We start from the raw sequence: 15,000 nt of genomic DNA, 5'->3' as shown, positions 1-15,000 counted from the left end.
ATCTCTAGTGGAACATGTATCATATCTCTAGTGGAACATGTATCTCTATGTATCTCTAGTGGAACATGTATCTCTAGTGGAATATGTATCTCTATGTATCTTTAGTGGAACATGTATCTCTATGTATCTCTAGTGGAACATGTATCTCTATGTATCTCTATGAATCTCTAGAGGAACATGTATCTCTATGTATCTCTATGTATCTCTAGTGGAACATGTATCTCTATGTATCTCTAGAGGAACATGTATCTCCATGTATCTCTAGTGGAACATGTATCTCTATGTATCTCTAGTGGAACATGTATCTCTATGTATATCTATGTATCTCCAGAAGAACATGTATCTCTATGTATCTCCAGTGGAACATGTATCTCTATGTATCTCCAGTGGAACATGTATTCCTTTCTGTTCTTATCTCTATGTATCTCCATGTATCTCCAGTGGAACATGTATCTCTATGTATCTCCAGTGGAACATGTATCTCCATGTATCTCTATGTATCTCTATGTATCTCCATGTATCTCCATGTATCTCCAGTGGAACATGTATCTCTATGTATCTCCAGTGGAACATGTATCTCTATGTATCTCCAGTGGAACATGTATCTCCATGTATCTCCATGTATCTCTATGTATCTCCAGCGGAACATGTATCTCTATGTATCTCCAGCAGAACATGTATCTCCATGTATCTCCAGTGGAACATGTATCTCTATGTATCTCTAGTGGAACATGTATCTCTATGTATCTCCAGTGGAACATGTATCTCCATGTATCTCCATGTATCTCTATGTATCTCTAGAGGAACATGTATCTCTATGTATCTCCAGTGGAACATGTATCTCTATGTATCTCCAGTGGAACATGTATCTCTATGTATCTCTAGAGGAACATGTATCTCCATGTATCTCTAGTGGAACATGTATCTCTATGTATCTCTAGTGGAACATGTATCTCTATGTATATCTATGTATCTCTAGAGGAACATGTATTTCTATGTATCTCCAGTGGAACATGTATCTCTATGTATCTCCAGTGGAACATGTATCTCCATGTATCTCTATGTATCTCTATGTATCTCTAGAGGAACATGTATCTCCATGTATCTCCAGTGGAACATGTATCTCTATGTATCTCTAGTGGAACATGTATCTCTATGTATCTCCATGTATCTCCATGTATCTCCATGTATCTCCAGTGGAACATGTATCTCTATGTATCTCCAGTGGAACATGTATCTCTATGTATCTCCAGTGGAACATGTATCTCCATGTATCTCTATGTATCTCTATGTATCTCCAGCGGAACATGTATCTCTATGTATCTCCAGTGGAACATGTATCTCCATGTATCTCCAGTGGAATGTATCTCTATGTATCTCCAGTGGAACATGTATCTCTATGTATCTCCAGCAGAACATGTATCTCCATGTATCTCCAGTGGAACATGTATCTCTATGTATCTCCAGTGGAACATGTATCTCTATGTATCTCTAGTGGAACATGTATCTCTATGTATCTCTAGTGGAACATGTATCTCTATGTATCTCCAGTGGAACATGTATCTCCATGTATCTCTATGTATCTCTATGTATCTCCAGTGGAACATGTATCTCTATGTATCTCCAGTGGAACATGTATCTCCATGTATCTCTATGTATCTCTATGTATCTCCAGCGGAACATGTATCTATATGTATCTCCAGCAGAACACGTATCTCCATGTATCTCCAGTGGAACATGTATTTCTATGTATCTCCAGCGGAACATGTATCTCCATGTATCTCCATGTATCTCTATGTATCTCCAGTGGAACATGTATCTCTATGTATCTCCAGTGGAACATGTATCTCTATGTATCTCCAGTGGAACATGTATCTCCATGTATCTCCAGTGGAACATGTATCTCTATGTATCTCCAGTGGAACATGTATCTCTATGTATCTCTAGTGGAACATGTATCTCCATGTATCTCTATGTATCTCCAGTGGAACATGTATCTCCATGTATCTCTATGTATCTCTAGAGGAACATGTATCTCTATGTATCTCCAGTGGAACATGTATCTCTATGTATCTCCAGTGGAACATGTATCTCTATGTATCTCTAGTGGAACATGTATCTCCATGTATCTCTATGTATTTCTATGTATCTCCAGCGGAACATGTATCTCCATGTATCTCCAGCGGAACATGTATCTCTATGTATCTCCAGCGGAACATGTATCTCCATGTATCTCTAGTTACCATAGTCGGAGTCCTTGAAGCAGGCGTCCATGTGATCATGGTCGTCATCAAACTCGATGCTGTCGACGCTGCTGTTCTTCTTTGTTTTCTTGGGTTTGGCTGGCCGCTTACTGTTCCCATCTCCTCCTCCTTTTCCTCCTCCTCGTGTTCCTCCCTTCCGTCCAGCCGTGGTGGTGTTGGCATGGTTCCTGCCCCAGGAACCACCTCCTCCAGCGGTGTCAGAGGAGATGGCTGCGGCCCCAGCGGTAGCCCCGGAGGACAGGTTGGCCATAGACAACATCCCCTGAATGGCCTCCTGTGTGCTGGGAGATGCAGGTGGCTGACTGTAAGTACGTCAATAAGAAATAACACAACACAATAACATTACACTGCTGGAAGGTGTACCCGCCGGAGAGAGAGACAGATCGAGAGAGAGATGAGAGAGACAGATACAGAGAGAGAGATGAGAGAGAGAGATACAGAGAGAGAGAGAGAGAGAGAGAGAGAGAGAGAGAGAGAGAGAGAGAGAAGAGAGAGAGAATAGAGAGAGATGAGAGAGAGAGAGAGAGAGAGAGAGAAAGAGAGATACAGAGAGAGAGAGAAGAGAAAGAGAGATACAGAGAGAGAGAGAGATCGAGAAAGAAGAGAGATACAGAGAGAGAGAGAGAGAGAGAAGAGAGAGATACAGAGAGAGAGAGAGAGAGAGAGAGAAGAGAGATACAGAGAGAGAGAGAGAGAGAGAGAAGAGAGAGATACAGAGAGAGAGAGAGAGAGAGAGAGAGAGAGAAAGAGAGATACAGAGAGAGAGAGAGAGAGAGAGAGAGAGAAAGAGAGATACAGAGAGAGAGAGAGAGAAGAGAGAGACAGAGAGAGAGAGAGAGAAAGAGAGAGAGAGAGAGAGAGAGAGAGAGAGAGAGAGAGAGAGAGAGATACAGAGAGAGAGAGAGAAGAGACAGAGAGAGAAAGAGAGAGAGAGAATAGAGAGAGATGAGAGACAGAGAGAGAGAGAGAGAAGAGAGAGATACAGAGAGAGAGAGAGATCGAGAAAGAAGAGAGATACAGAGAGAGACAGAGAGAGAGAGAGAGAAGAGAGAAGAGAGAGAGAGAGATACAGAGAGAGAGAGAGCGAGAGAGAAAGAGAAGAGAGATACAGAGAGAGAGAGAGAGAGAGAGAGAGAGAGAGAGAGATACAGAGAGAGAGATACAGAGAGATCGAGAGAGAGAGAAATACAGAGAGATCGAGAGATACAGAGAGATCGAGAGAGAGAGAGAGAGAGAGAGAGATACAGAGAGATCGAGAGAGAGAGAGAAGAGAGAGAGAAAGCGAGAGATACAGAGAGAGAGAGAGAGAGCGAGAGAGAAGAGAGAAATACAGAGAGATCGAGAGAGAGAGAGAGAGAGAGAGAGAGAGAGAGAGAGATACAGAGAGATCGAGAGAGAGAGAGAGATCGAGAGAGAGAGAGATACAGAGAGAGAGATCGAGAGCGAGAGAGAGACAGAGAGATCGAGAGAGAGACGATATTATTATCAGACCTGTGTTCTAATACTTTGAGAGTCTGCCTCGAGTGCTAGATGACCAGGGTTTGTATGGTTTCTATTGGTTTAAGCCAGGCACTGATAAAGTATTTGAAACCCAGGTCTGACTAAAGTGTGTTTATAAGGTCATGTGGTTCACGTTGAACTGGGATCACGTTATAGATCTGATTACCGACAGTATCAACACAGTTAATAATATGCTAAATAGAGGGGACATTTTAGGGGACATTTTAGGGGATATTTTCATATTTTTCCCCTCTTCAAATTGGGGAGATACTCTAGACCCAAACTGTTATAGACCTAGCGTAAATTCCGGACTATAAGCCGCTACTTTTTTCCCAGGCTTTGAACCTCGCGGCTTAAACAATGACGCGGCTAATATATGGATTTTTCCCGCTTTCAATTTTTTTTCTCTCCAAAAAAACACATTCTGTGACGTGCTCAGTTTTTTGGCGGCATGAAGCTTTCATTAGACCAATGAAATTGCCGAACGGGTTAAGGTCAAACAACTTTTTAGTTTACTGTTTAGATTAAATCGAGCGCTCTCAAACTTCCCATCATTCTGATTACGGTAGTCATTTTGTCACCCTCATCATGGCAAAGACACGGAGAAATGCATATGACGCAGCTTTCAAGTTGAAGGCGATTGATCTGGCTGTTGGAAAAGGAAATAGAGCTGCTGCACGGGAGCTTGGTCTTAATGAGTCGATGATAAGACGTTGGAAACAGCAGCGTGAGGAATTGACTCAGTGCAAAAAGACAACTAAAGCTTACTGCTAATTTTTTATTTTTGTTACAAGCCGTGTTTCGTTAAAGCCTATTTATTTTTGTTACAAGCCGTGTTTCCTTAAAGCCTGTGTAAAGTTCATTTGTTTCAATGTACCGGTAGGCACCTGCGGCTTATAGACATGTGCGGCTTATTTATGTTCAAAATAATATATTTTTTTAATTCAGTGGGTGCGGCTTATATTCAGGTGCGCTTAATAGTCCGGAAATTACGGTATATCCATCCTGCCCTGCCTTTCTGAAGTCTTTGAAAGCCAAGTTAACAAACAGATCACCGATCATTTCGAATCCCACCGTACCTTCTCCGCTATGCAATCTGGTTTCCGAGCTGGTCATGGGTGCACCTCCTAAACGATATCATAACCGCCATCGATAAGAGACATTACTGTGCAGCCGTATTCATCGACCTGGCCAAGGATTTCGACTCTGTCAATCACCGTGTTCTTATCGGCAGACTCAACAGCCTTGTTTTCTCAAATGACTGCCTCGCCTGGTTCACCAACTACTTCTCAGATAGAGTTCAGGGTGTCAAATCGGAGGACCTGTTGTCCGGACCTCTGGTAGTCTCTAAGACTGGTCTATTCTAATCGCTACAACAAGCTCCAATCCCTTTAAGTCGCATTCAGAGCCGCATTCAGAGCCGCATTCAGAGCCGCATTCAGAGCCAGTCAGGTTATCCAGAGTGTGTTGGCGCGCAAGTCTGTGCAGGTGTGTGTGTGTGTGTGTGTGTGTGCGTGTGCGTGTGTGTGTGTGTGTGTGCGCCTCCCTATGCAGGTGTGTGTGTGCTGGTCCTATGGTGTACCTGTTGGCGTTGTAGTCAATGCCACCGACAGCCTTGCTGGCCTGGAGAAGGTCCAGGATGCCCGCCGTGCTGCCCGTCTTCTTTTTCACCTTCGAGTTACGACCTTTCACCTCCGGCTTGACCTCTGTGTCGATGTGGAGCGACTCCTCATCTGACGAGTCAGCCTTCTGAGGAACACAATAAAATGGTATTATACACACACTGAATACACCGGGACTTTACTCTAATACCCTCACACACTGAACAAACCAGGACTTTACTGTAATACCTCACACACTGAACACACCGGGACTTTACTGTAATACCCTCACACACTGAACACACCAGGACTTTACTGTAATACCCTCACACACTGAACACACCAGGACTTTACTGTAATACCCTCACACACTGAACACACCAGGACTTTACTGTTATACCCTCACACACTGAATACACCAGGACTTTACTGTAATACCCTCACACACTGAACACACCAGGACTTTACTGTAATACCCTCACACACTGAACACACCAGGACTTTACTGTAATACCCTCACATACTGAACACACCAGGACTTTACTCTAATACCCTCACACACTGAACACACCAGGACTTTACTGTAATACCCTCACACACTGAACACACCAGGACTTTACTGTAATACCCTCACACACTGAACACACCAGGACTTTACTGTAATACCCTCACACACTGAACACACCAGGCCTTTACTGTAATACCCCCACACACTGAATACACCAGGACTTTACTGTAATACCCTCACACACAGAACACACCAGGACTTTACTTTAACACAAGAACCGCCTGGCCTTTCAGCCTATCAGAACCCGCTAGAGAACGTTGCCGGGCATCCCATTTAGCATCAGATGCATATCAACCCGCAAGGTGCAGCGAACGTAAGAAACAATGATTGATAAATAGTGCAGAAAATATTACAAAGGAGTAATTGCATGAATAAATATTTGTGGAAATATATCAATAATGTACAATTTGACTGATCATTTTGCCACTGATCAGATTATTGACAGTTTAGTCTTGTCTATAGGCTAACTCTTACTATGTGTGAAATTATTTTTGTATAGTTTTGATATAGTTTAGATGTAGTTTTAATAAAGTTTAGATGTAGTTTAGGAATAGTTTGGGTACATCGTATGTGTAGTTTAGGTGTAGTTGTAGTTTAGGTATAGTTTTGGTGTAGTTTAAGTGTAGGTGTAGTTTTGGTGTAGTTTCGGTGACCTTTTTTGGAACACCATTATTTTTGTCATACTGAGATTTACTGTCAGGGCCCAGGTCTGACAGAATCTGTGCAGAAGATCTAGGTGCTGCTGTAGGCCCTCCTTGGTTGGGGACAGATCTAGGTGCTGCTGTAGGCCCTCCTTGGTTGGGGACAGATCTAGGTGCTGCTGTAGGCCCTCCTTGGTTGGGGACAGATCTAGGTGCTGCTGTAGGACCTCCTTGGTTGGGGACAGATCTAGGTGCTGCTGTAGGACCTCCTTGGTTGGGGACAGATCTAGGTGCTGCTGTAGGCCCTCCTTGGTTGGTGACAGAAGCACCAGATCATCAGGAAACAGTAGACATTTGACTTCAGATTCTAGTAGGGTGAGGCCGGGTGCTGCAGACTGTTTTAGTGCCCTCGCCAATTCGTTGATATATATGTTGAAGAGGGTGGGGCTTAAGCTGCATCCCTGTCTCACCCCCCACGGCCCGGTGGAAAGAAATGTGTGTTTTTTGCCAATTTTAACCGCACACTTGTTGTTTGTGCACATGGATTTTATAATGTCGTATGTTTTTCCCCCAACACCACTTTTCATCAATTTGTATAGCAGACCCTCAGGCCAAATTGAGTCAAAGGCTTTTTTGAAATCAACAAATCATGAGAAGACTTTGCCTTTGTTTTGGTTTGTTTGTTGGTGTGCAGGGTGAACAAAAACAATTGGACATTTGCTCAGTTCATCGTTTTCGGTGAGGAAATGTACAAGTCTGCTGTTAATGATAATGCAGTGTATTTTCCCAAGGTTGCTGTTGACGCATATCCCACGATAGTTATTGGGGTCAAATCTGTCTCCACTTTTGTGGATTGGGGTGATCAGTCCTTGGTTTCAAATATTGGGGAAGATGCCAGAGCTAAGGATGACGTTAAAGAGTTTAAGTTTAGCCAATGGGAATTTGTTGTTTGTATATTTTATAATTTCATGTAGGATACCATCAACACCACAGGCCTTTTGGGTTGGAGGGTTTGTATTTTGTCCTGTAGTTCATTCAATGTAATTGGAGAATCCAGTGGGTTCTGGTAGTCTTTAATAGTTGATTCTAAGATTTGTATTTGATCATGTATATGTTTTTGCTGTTTGTTCTTTGTTATAGGGCCAAAAAGATTGGAGAAGTGGTTTATCCAGACATCTCCGTTTTAGATAGATAACTCTCCATGTTGTTGTTTGTTTAGTGTTTTCCAATTTTCCCAGAAGTGTTTAGATTCTATGGATTCTTTAATTACATTGAGCTGATTTCTGACCTGCTGTTCCTTCTTCTTCCATAGTGTATTTCTGTATTGTTTTAGTGATTCACCATAGTGAAGGCGTAGACTCAGGTTTTCTGGGTCTCTATGTTTTTGGTTGGATAGGTTTCTCAATTTCTTTCTTTGGTTTTTGCATTCTTCATCAAACCATTTGTCATTGTTGATCATTTTCTTCGGTTTTCTGTCTGACATTTTTAGATTTGATAGGGAAGCTGAGAGGTCAAATATACTGTTTTGGTTTTCTACTGCCAAGTTTACACCTTCACTATGACAGTGGAACGTTTTGTCCAGGAAGTTGTCTAAAGGGGATTGGATTTGTTGTTGCCTAATTGTTTTTTGGTCGGTTTCCACACTACTTTCCTTCCATCTATAGCATTTCTTAATATTACTCAGCTCCTTAGGCTTTGATGCCTCATGATTGAGTATTGCTGACCAACTGGCAAGTGTCTTCACTGACATTTTCAACCTCTCCCTGTCTGAGTCTGTAATACCACCATGTTTTAAGAAGACCACCATAGTCCCTGTGCCCAAGAACACTAAGGTAACCTGCCTAAATGACTACAGACCCGTAGCACTCATGTCCGTAGCCATGAAGTGCTTTGAAAGGCTGGTAATAGCTCACATCAACACCATTATCCCAGAAACCCTAGACCCACTCCAATTTGCATACCGCCCAAACAGATCCACAGATGATGCAATCTCTATTGCACTCTACACTGCCCTTTCACACCTGGACAAAAGGAACACCTATGTGAGAATGCTATTCATTGACTACAGCTCAGTGTTCAACACCATAGTGCCCTCAAAGCTCATCACTAAGCTAAGGATCCTGGGACTAAACACCTCCCTCTGCAACTGGATCCTGGACTTCCTGATGGGCCTCACCAGGTGGTAATGGTAGGCAACAACACATTTGCCACCCTGATCCTCAACACTGGAGCCCCTCCTGTACTCCCTGTTCACCCAAGACTGCATGGCCAGGCACGACTCCAACACCATCATTAAGTTTGCTGACACAACAGTGGTCTGCAACAGCCTGATCACCGACAACGACGAGACGCCTATAGGGAGGAGGTCAGAGGCTGCGTGGTGCCAGAATAACAATCTATCCCTCAACGTAACCAAGACTAAGGAGATGATTGTGGACTACAGGAAAAGGAGGACCGAGCACGCCCCCATTCTCATCGACGGGGCTGTAGTGGAGCAGGTTGAGAGCTTCAAGTTCCTTGGTGTCCACATCACCAACAAACTAACATGGTCCAAACACACCAAGACAGTCATGAAGAGGGCACGACTAAACCTATTCCCCCTGAGGAAACTAAAAAGATTTGGAATTTATTTATTTTATTTCTTTTATTTCACCTTTATTTAACCAGGTAGGCAAGTTACAAGTTCTCATTTACAATTGCGACCTGGCCAAGATAAAGCAAAGCAGTTCGACAACATACAAAAACACAGAGTTACACATGGAGTAAAACAACATACAATCAATGATACAGTAGACAAAAATAAGACTATATACAAAAGCAAAGCAGTTCGACAACATACAACAACACAGAGTTACACATGGAGTAAAACAAACATACAGTCAATAATACAGTAGAAAAATAAGTCTATATACAATGTGAGCAAATGAGGTGAGATAAGGGAGGTAAAGGCAAAAAGGCCATGGTGGCAAAGTAAATACAATATAGCATGTAAAACACTGGAATGGTAGATTTATAATTTGAAGAAAGTTCAAAGTTCAAATATAAATAATATGGTGCAAAGGAGCAAAATAATAAATAAAATAAATAAATACAGTAGGGGAAGAGGGAATCGTTTGGGCTAAATTATAGATGGGCTATGTACAGGTGCAGTGATCTGGGAGCTGCTCTGATAGCTGGTGCTTAAAGCTAGTGAGGGAGGTAAGTGTTCCAGTTTCAGAGATTTTTGTAGTTCGTTCCAGTCATTGGCAGCAGAGAACTGGAAGGAGAGACGACCAAAGGAGGAGTTGGCTTTAGGGGTGACCAGAGATATATACCTGCTGGAGCGCGTGCTACAGGTGGGTGCTGCTATGGTGACCAGTGAGCGGAGATAAGGGGGGACTTTACCTAGCAGGGTCTTGTAGATGACCTGGAGCCAATGTGTTTGGCGACGATTATGAAGCGAAGGCCAGCCAACGAGAGCGTACAGGTCGCAGTGGTGGGTAGTATATGGGGCTTTGGTGACAAAACGGATGGCACTGTGATAGACTGCATCCAGCTTGTTGAGTAGGGTATTGGAGGCTATTTTGTAAATGACATCGCCGAAGTCGAGGATTGGTAGGATGGTCAGTTTTACGAGGGTATGTTTGGCAGCATGAGTGAAGGATGCTTTGTTGCGAAATAGGAAGCCAATTCTAGATTTAACTTTGGATTGGAGATGATTGATGTGAGTCTGGAAGGAGAGTTTACAGTCTAACCAGACACCCAGGTATTTGTAGTTGTCCACATATTCTAAGTCAGAACCATCCAGAGTAGTGATGCTGGACGGGCGGGCTGGTGCAGGCAGCGATCGGTTGAAGAGCATGCATTTAGTTTTACTTGTATTTAGGAGCAGTTGGAAGGAGAGTTGTATGGCATTGAAGCTCATCTGGAGGGTTGTTAACACAGTGTCCAAAGAAGGGCCAGAAGTGTACAGAATGGTGTCGTCTGCGTAGAGGTGGATCAGAGATTCACCAGCAGCAAGAGCGACATCATTGATGTATACAGAGAAAAGAGTTGGCCCAAGAATTGAACCCTGTGGTACCCCCATAGAGACTGCCAGAGGTCCGGACAGCAGGTCCTCCGATTTGACACACTGAACTCTATCAGAGAAGTAGTTGGTGAACCAGGCGACACAATCGTTTGAGAAACCAAGGCTACTGAGTCTGCCGATGAGGATGTGGTGATTAACAGAGTCAAAAGCTTTGGCCAGGTCAATGAATACGGCAGCACAGTATTGTTTCTTATCGATGGCGGTTACGATGTCGTTTAGGACCTTGAGCGTGGCTGAGGTGCACCCATGACCAGCTCTGAAACCAGATTGCATAGCGGAGAGGGTGCGGTGGGATTCGAAATGGTCGGTAATCTGTTTGTTGACTTGGCTTTCGAAGACCTTAGAAAGGCAGGGTAGGATGGATATAGGTCTATAGCAATTTGGGTCAAGAGTGTCACCTCCTTTGAAGAGGGGGATGACAGCAGCTGCTTTCCAATCTATGGGAATCTCAGACGACACGAAAGAGAGGTTGAACAGGCTAGTAATAGGGGTTGCAATAATTTCGGCAGATAATTTTAGAAAGAAAGGGTCCAGATTGTCAAGCCCAGCTGATTTGTAGGGGTCCAGATTTTGCAGCTCTTTCAGAACATCAGCTGAATGGATTTGGGAGAAGGAGAAATGGGGGAGGCTTGGGCGAGTAGCTGTGGGGGGTGCAGTGCTGTTGAATGCAGTAGGGGTAGTTAGGTGGAAAGCATGGCCAGCCGTAGAAAAATGGTTATTGAAATTCTCAATTATAGTGGGCTTATCGGTGGTGACAGAGTTTCCTATCCTCAGTGCAGTGGGCAGCTGGGAGGAGGTGTTCTTATTCTCCATGGACTTTACAATGTCCCAGAACTTTTTAGAGTTGGAGTTGCACGAAGCGAATTTCTGTTTGAAAAAGCTAGCCTTGGCGTTTCTAACTGCCTGTGTGTATTGGTTTCTAACTTCTCTGAAAAGATGCATATCGCGGGAGCAGTTCGATGCTAATGCAGAACGCCACAGGATATTTTTGTGTTGGTTAAGGGCAGTCAGGTCTGGGGAGAACCAAGGGCTATATCTGTTCCTGGTTCTACATTTCTTGAAAGGGGCATGCTTATTTAAGATGGTGAGGAAGGCATTTAAAAAAAATAACCAGGCATCCTCTACTGACGGGATGAGGTCAATATCCTTCCAGGATACGAGGGCCAGGTCGATTAGAAAGGCTTGCTCGTTGAAATGTTTCAGGGAGCGTTTGACAGTGATGAGTGGAGGTCGTTTGACCGCTGACCCATTACGGGTGCAGGCAATGAGGCAGTGATCGCTGAGATCTTGGTTGAAAACAGCAGAGGTGTATTTAGAGGGCAGGTTGGTCAGGATGATATCTATGAGGGTGCCAGTGTTTGCGGCTTTGGGGTTGTACCTGGTGGGTTCATTAATAATTTGTGTGAGATTGAGGGCATCAAGCTTGGATTGTAGGATGGCCGGGGTGTTAAGCATGTCCCAGTTTAGGTCACCTAGTAGCACGAGCTCTGAAGATAGATGGGGGGCAATCAGTTCACATATGGTGTCCAGGGCACAGCTAGGGGCCGATGGGGGTCTATAGCAGGCGGCGACGGTGAGAGACTTGTTTTTGGAAAGGTGGATTTTTAAAAGTAGAAGTTCAAATTGTTTGGGTACAGACCTGGATAGCAGGACAGAGCTCTGCAGGCTATCTCTGCAGTAGATTGCAACACCGCCCCCTTTGGTCGTTCTATCTTGCCTGAAAACGTTGTAGTTAGGGATGAAGATTTCAGAGTTTTTGGTGGACTTCCTAAGCCAAGATTCAGACACAGCTAGGACATCCGGGTTGGCAGAGTGTGCTAAAGCAGTGAATAAAACAAACTTAGGGAGAATGTTTCTAATGTTAACATGCATGAAACCAATGCTAATCACGGTTACAGAAGTCATCAAAAGAGAGCGCCTGGGGAGTAGGAGTGGAGCCAGGCACTGCAGGGCCTGGATTCACCTCTACATCCCCAGAGGAGCAGAGAAGAATGAGTATAAGGGTACGGCTAAAAGCTATAAGAATTGGTCGTCGGTGACGTCCAGAATAGAGAGAAAAAGGAGCAGGTTTCTGGGGGCGATAAAATAGCTTCAAGGTATAATGTACAGACAAAGGTATGGTAGGATGTGAATACAGTGGAGGTAAACCTAGACATTCAGTGATGATGAGAGAGATATTGTCTCTAGATACATCATTGAAACCAGAAGATGTCATAGCATGTGTGGGTGGAGGAACTGAGAGGTTGGATAAGATATAATGAGCAGGGCTAGAGGCTCTACAGTGAAATAAGCCAATAAACACTAACCAGAACAGCAATGGACATTGCATATTGACATTGAGGAGAGGCATGCTTAGCCGAGTGATCAAAGGGTCCAGTGAGATTCAGACAGCTAGCCGGGCCATAGGTAGCAAGCTGGTGGAAGATGGAGGGAGGTCTGTTTTTAGCCACCTCGTGCGTTTCCGTGTGGAAGGGGGGACCAGTCCAAGTTGGCGAAATAGTTAGTTATAGTGGCCCAAGAAAAGTGTCCGATAGACCTATTCAGATCGCAGCCGATAAGACAGCTAACGATTAACGATTAGCCGGCCGCAGATGGGTGATCAGGTTACGTCGCGACGGAGGGGCCAGTTGGATAACTCCTCGGGCAGATAACGTCGGTGGTCCAGTCGTGAAGGCCCGATGGGGCTCTGCATCGGCAGTAAAAACGGGTCAGGATAGGTGATTGTAGCCCAGGAGACACTTCAGCTGGCTAGCTCAGGAAAATCCCACGAGTGGCTGACGGAACTCTTCAGCTGGCTAGCTCCGGAATAATGTGTGTTAATTCCGGGACCGACGTTAGCCAATAGTCACTCAGGTAGCAGCTAGTTAGCTGCAAGATCCAGGTGTAAATGTCCAGAGCCTGCAGTAGAAATCGGGGAAAGGAGAGAGAATAGGTCCGGTGTGCTCTGGTCTGAGTCGCGCTGTACAAAAACTGGCGATAGCTTTTCGAGCTAATGGATAGCTGAGGACAGCTAACCGTGGCTAGCTGAACTCCAACGTTAGCCAGTGAAAATGGCTAACCTCTGGCTAGCTTCTGTTGTGGATTTCAGATTTGAGGTAAATAATACTTTATTTTTTAAATTGGTGAGGCGGGTTGCAGGAGAGTGCTTTGAGGTTGAGTTTTAGAAGAAAAAATGTAAAAAGATAATGCGAAGAAAAATATGTAAATATATATATATAACGGGACACGACAACAGGAGGGTAAAGGACGTCTGAACTGCTACGCCATCTTGGAATTTTAGTTTAGGAATGGGTCCTGAGGTTCTACAGCTGCAACATCGAGAGCATCTTGACTGGTTGCATCACTGCAATTGCTCGGCCTCCGACCGCAAGGCACTACAGAGGGTAGTGCGTACGGCCCAGTACATCACTGGGGCCAAGCTTCCTGCCATCCAGGATCTCTATACCAGGCAGTGTCAGAGGAAGGCCCTAAAAATTGTCAAAGACCCCAGCCACCCCAGTCATAGACTGTTCTCTCTACTACCGCATGGCAAGCGGTACCGGAGCGACAAGTCGAGGACAAAAAGTCTTCTCAACATGTAAAATATTGTGTGCTATATCTTGGAAAATAAATCAATATGACTCTGGATGACAATATAATGATGTTTGTTTCCAACATTACGTCTGTTTTCCTAAAGACATGGGAGTCCACTTCATGTTCCGTTTCCTTCGCTTCCTTACTTCCAAATATGAAGATACTGGTGTCACGGCAACACTAAACACACAGCCATATGTGATCTCTATTGCTACTTGACTGTTTAAAAAAAAAAAAACATCACATGGAATTGATTAACGACCTCATGGAAGGAAGGAGTGGATATTCCAGAATGTTCTACTCTTAGAACTCCTCGTTAGGCTGTTCTCTTCGTGGACGTAGAAAACGGAAATATCAGACTGTAATTAAAGTCTCTGGTTCTGGATGTGAGCTGGCTAATAGGACAGCTGAGTTAGCATGCTTCCCAAATGGAATCCTATTCCTTATATAGTGCACTACTTTTGACTAGGGTGCTATTTGGGACTTTGTCTTGGGAATGGGATCTAGACTCTCTATGGACATAACTGACATCCACTTGACACTATTGCGCTGACCTGACCCCAAACCGTAATGAGCTCAGATATTTTCTAGCCACATGGTCCTTCATATATTATTGGTGAGTTAAGGGGAGGAGGTAACATACCCTGGGGACAGAGGGGACGAGGTAACATACCCTGGGGACAGAGGGGACGAGGTAACATACCCTGGGGGAGGTAACATACCCTGGGGACAGAGGGGAGGAGGTAACATACCCTGGGACGAGGTAACATACCCTGGGAGAGGG

The 15,000-nt window shown here is 44.2% G+C and overlaps 1 protein-coding gene across 3 annotated transcripts in view; it reads right to left on the bottom strand.

Moving 5' to 3' along the window:
• Positions 1 to 15,000, bottom strand: part of LOC106591232 (lysine-specific demethylase phf2) — a 130,315-nt gene that overhangs the window by 25,521 nt on the left and 89,794 nt on the right. Inside the window, exons 17-18 of one of the 3 annotated variants that reach the window (XM_045705073.1) lie at positions 5,347 to 5,510; positions 2,244 to 2,566 (exon numbers count right to left, since the gene is read on the bottom strand). In XM_045705073.1, coding sequence (XP_045561029.1) covers positions 2,244 to 2,566; positions 5,347 to 5,510 — 487 coding nt within the window. Of the gene's footprint in view, positions 1 to 2,243; positions 2,567 to 5,346; positions 5,514 to 15,000 lie in introns of all 3 variants that reach the window. The other 2 variants (XM_045705072.1, XM_045705074.1) reach the window with 2 other exon arrangements.

Source organism: Salmo salar, chromosome ssa22, assembly GCF_905237065.1.
Source record: "Salmo salar chromosome ssa22, Ssal_v3.1, whole genome shotgun sequence".
NCBI classification, from domain to species: domain Eukaryota; kingdom Metazoa; phylum Chordata; class Actinopteri; order Salmoniformes; family Salmonidae; genus Salmo; species Salmo salar.
The sequence above is the reverse complement of the archived record's forward strand: the minus strand, read 5'-3'. Positions and strand labels throughout refer to the sequence as shown.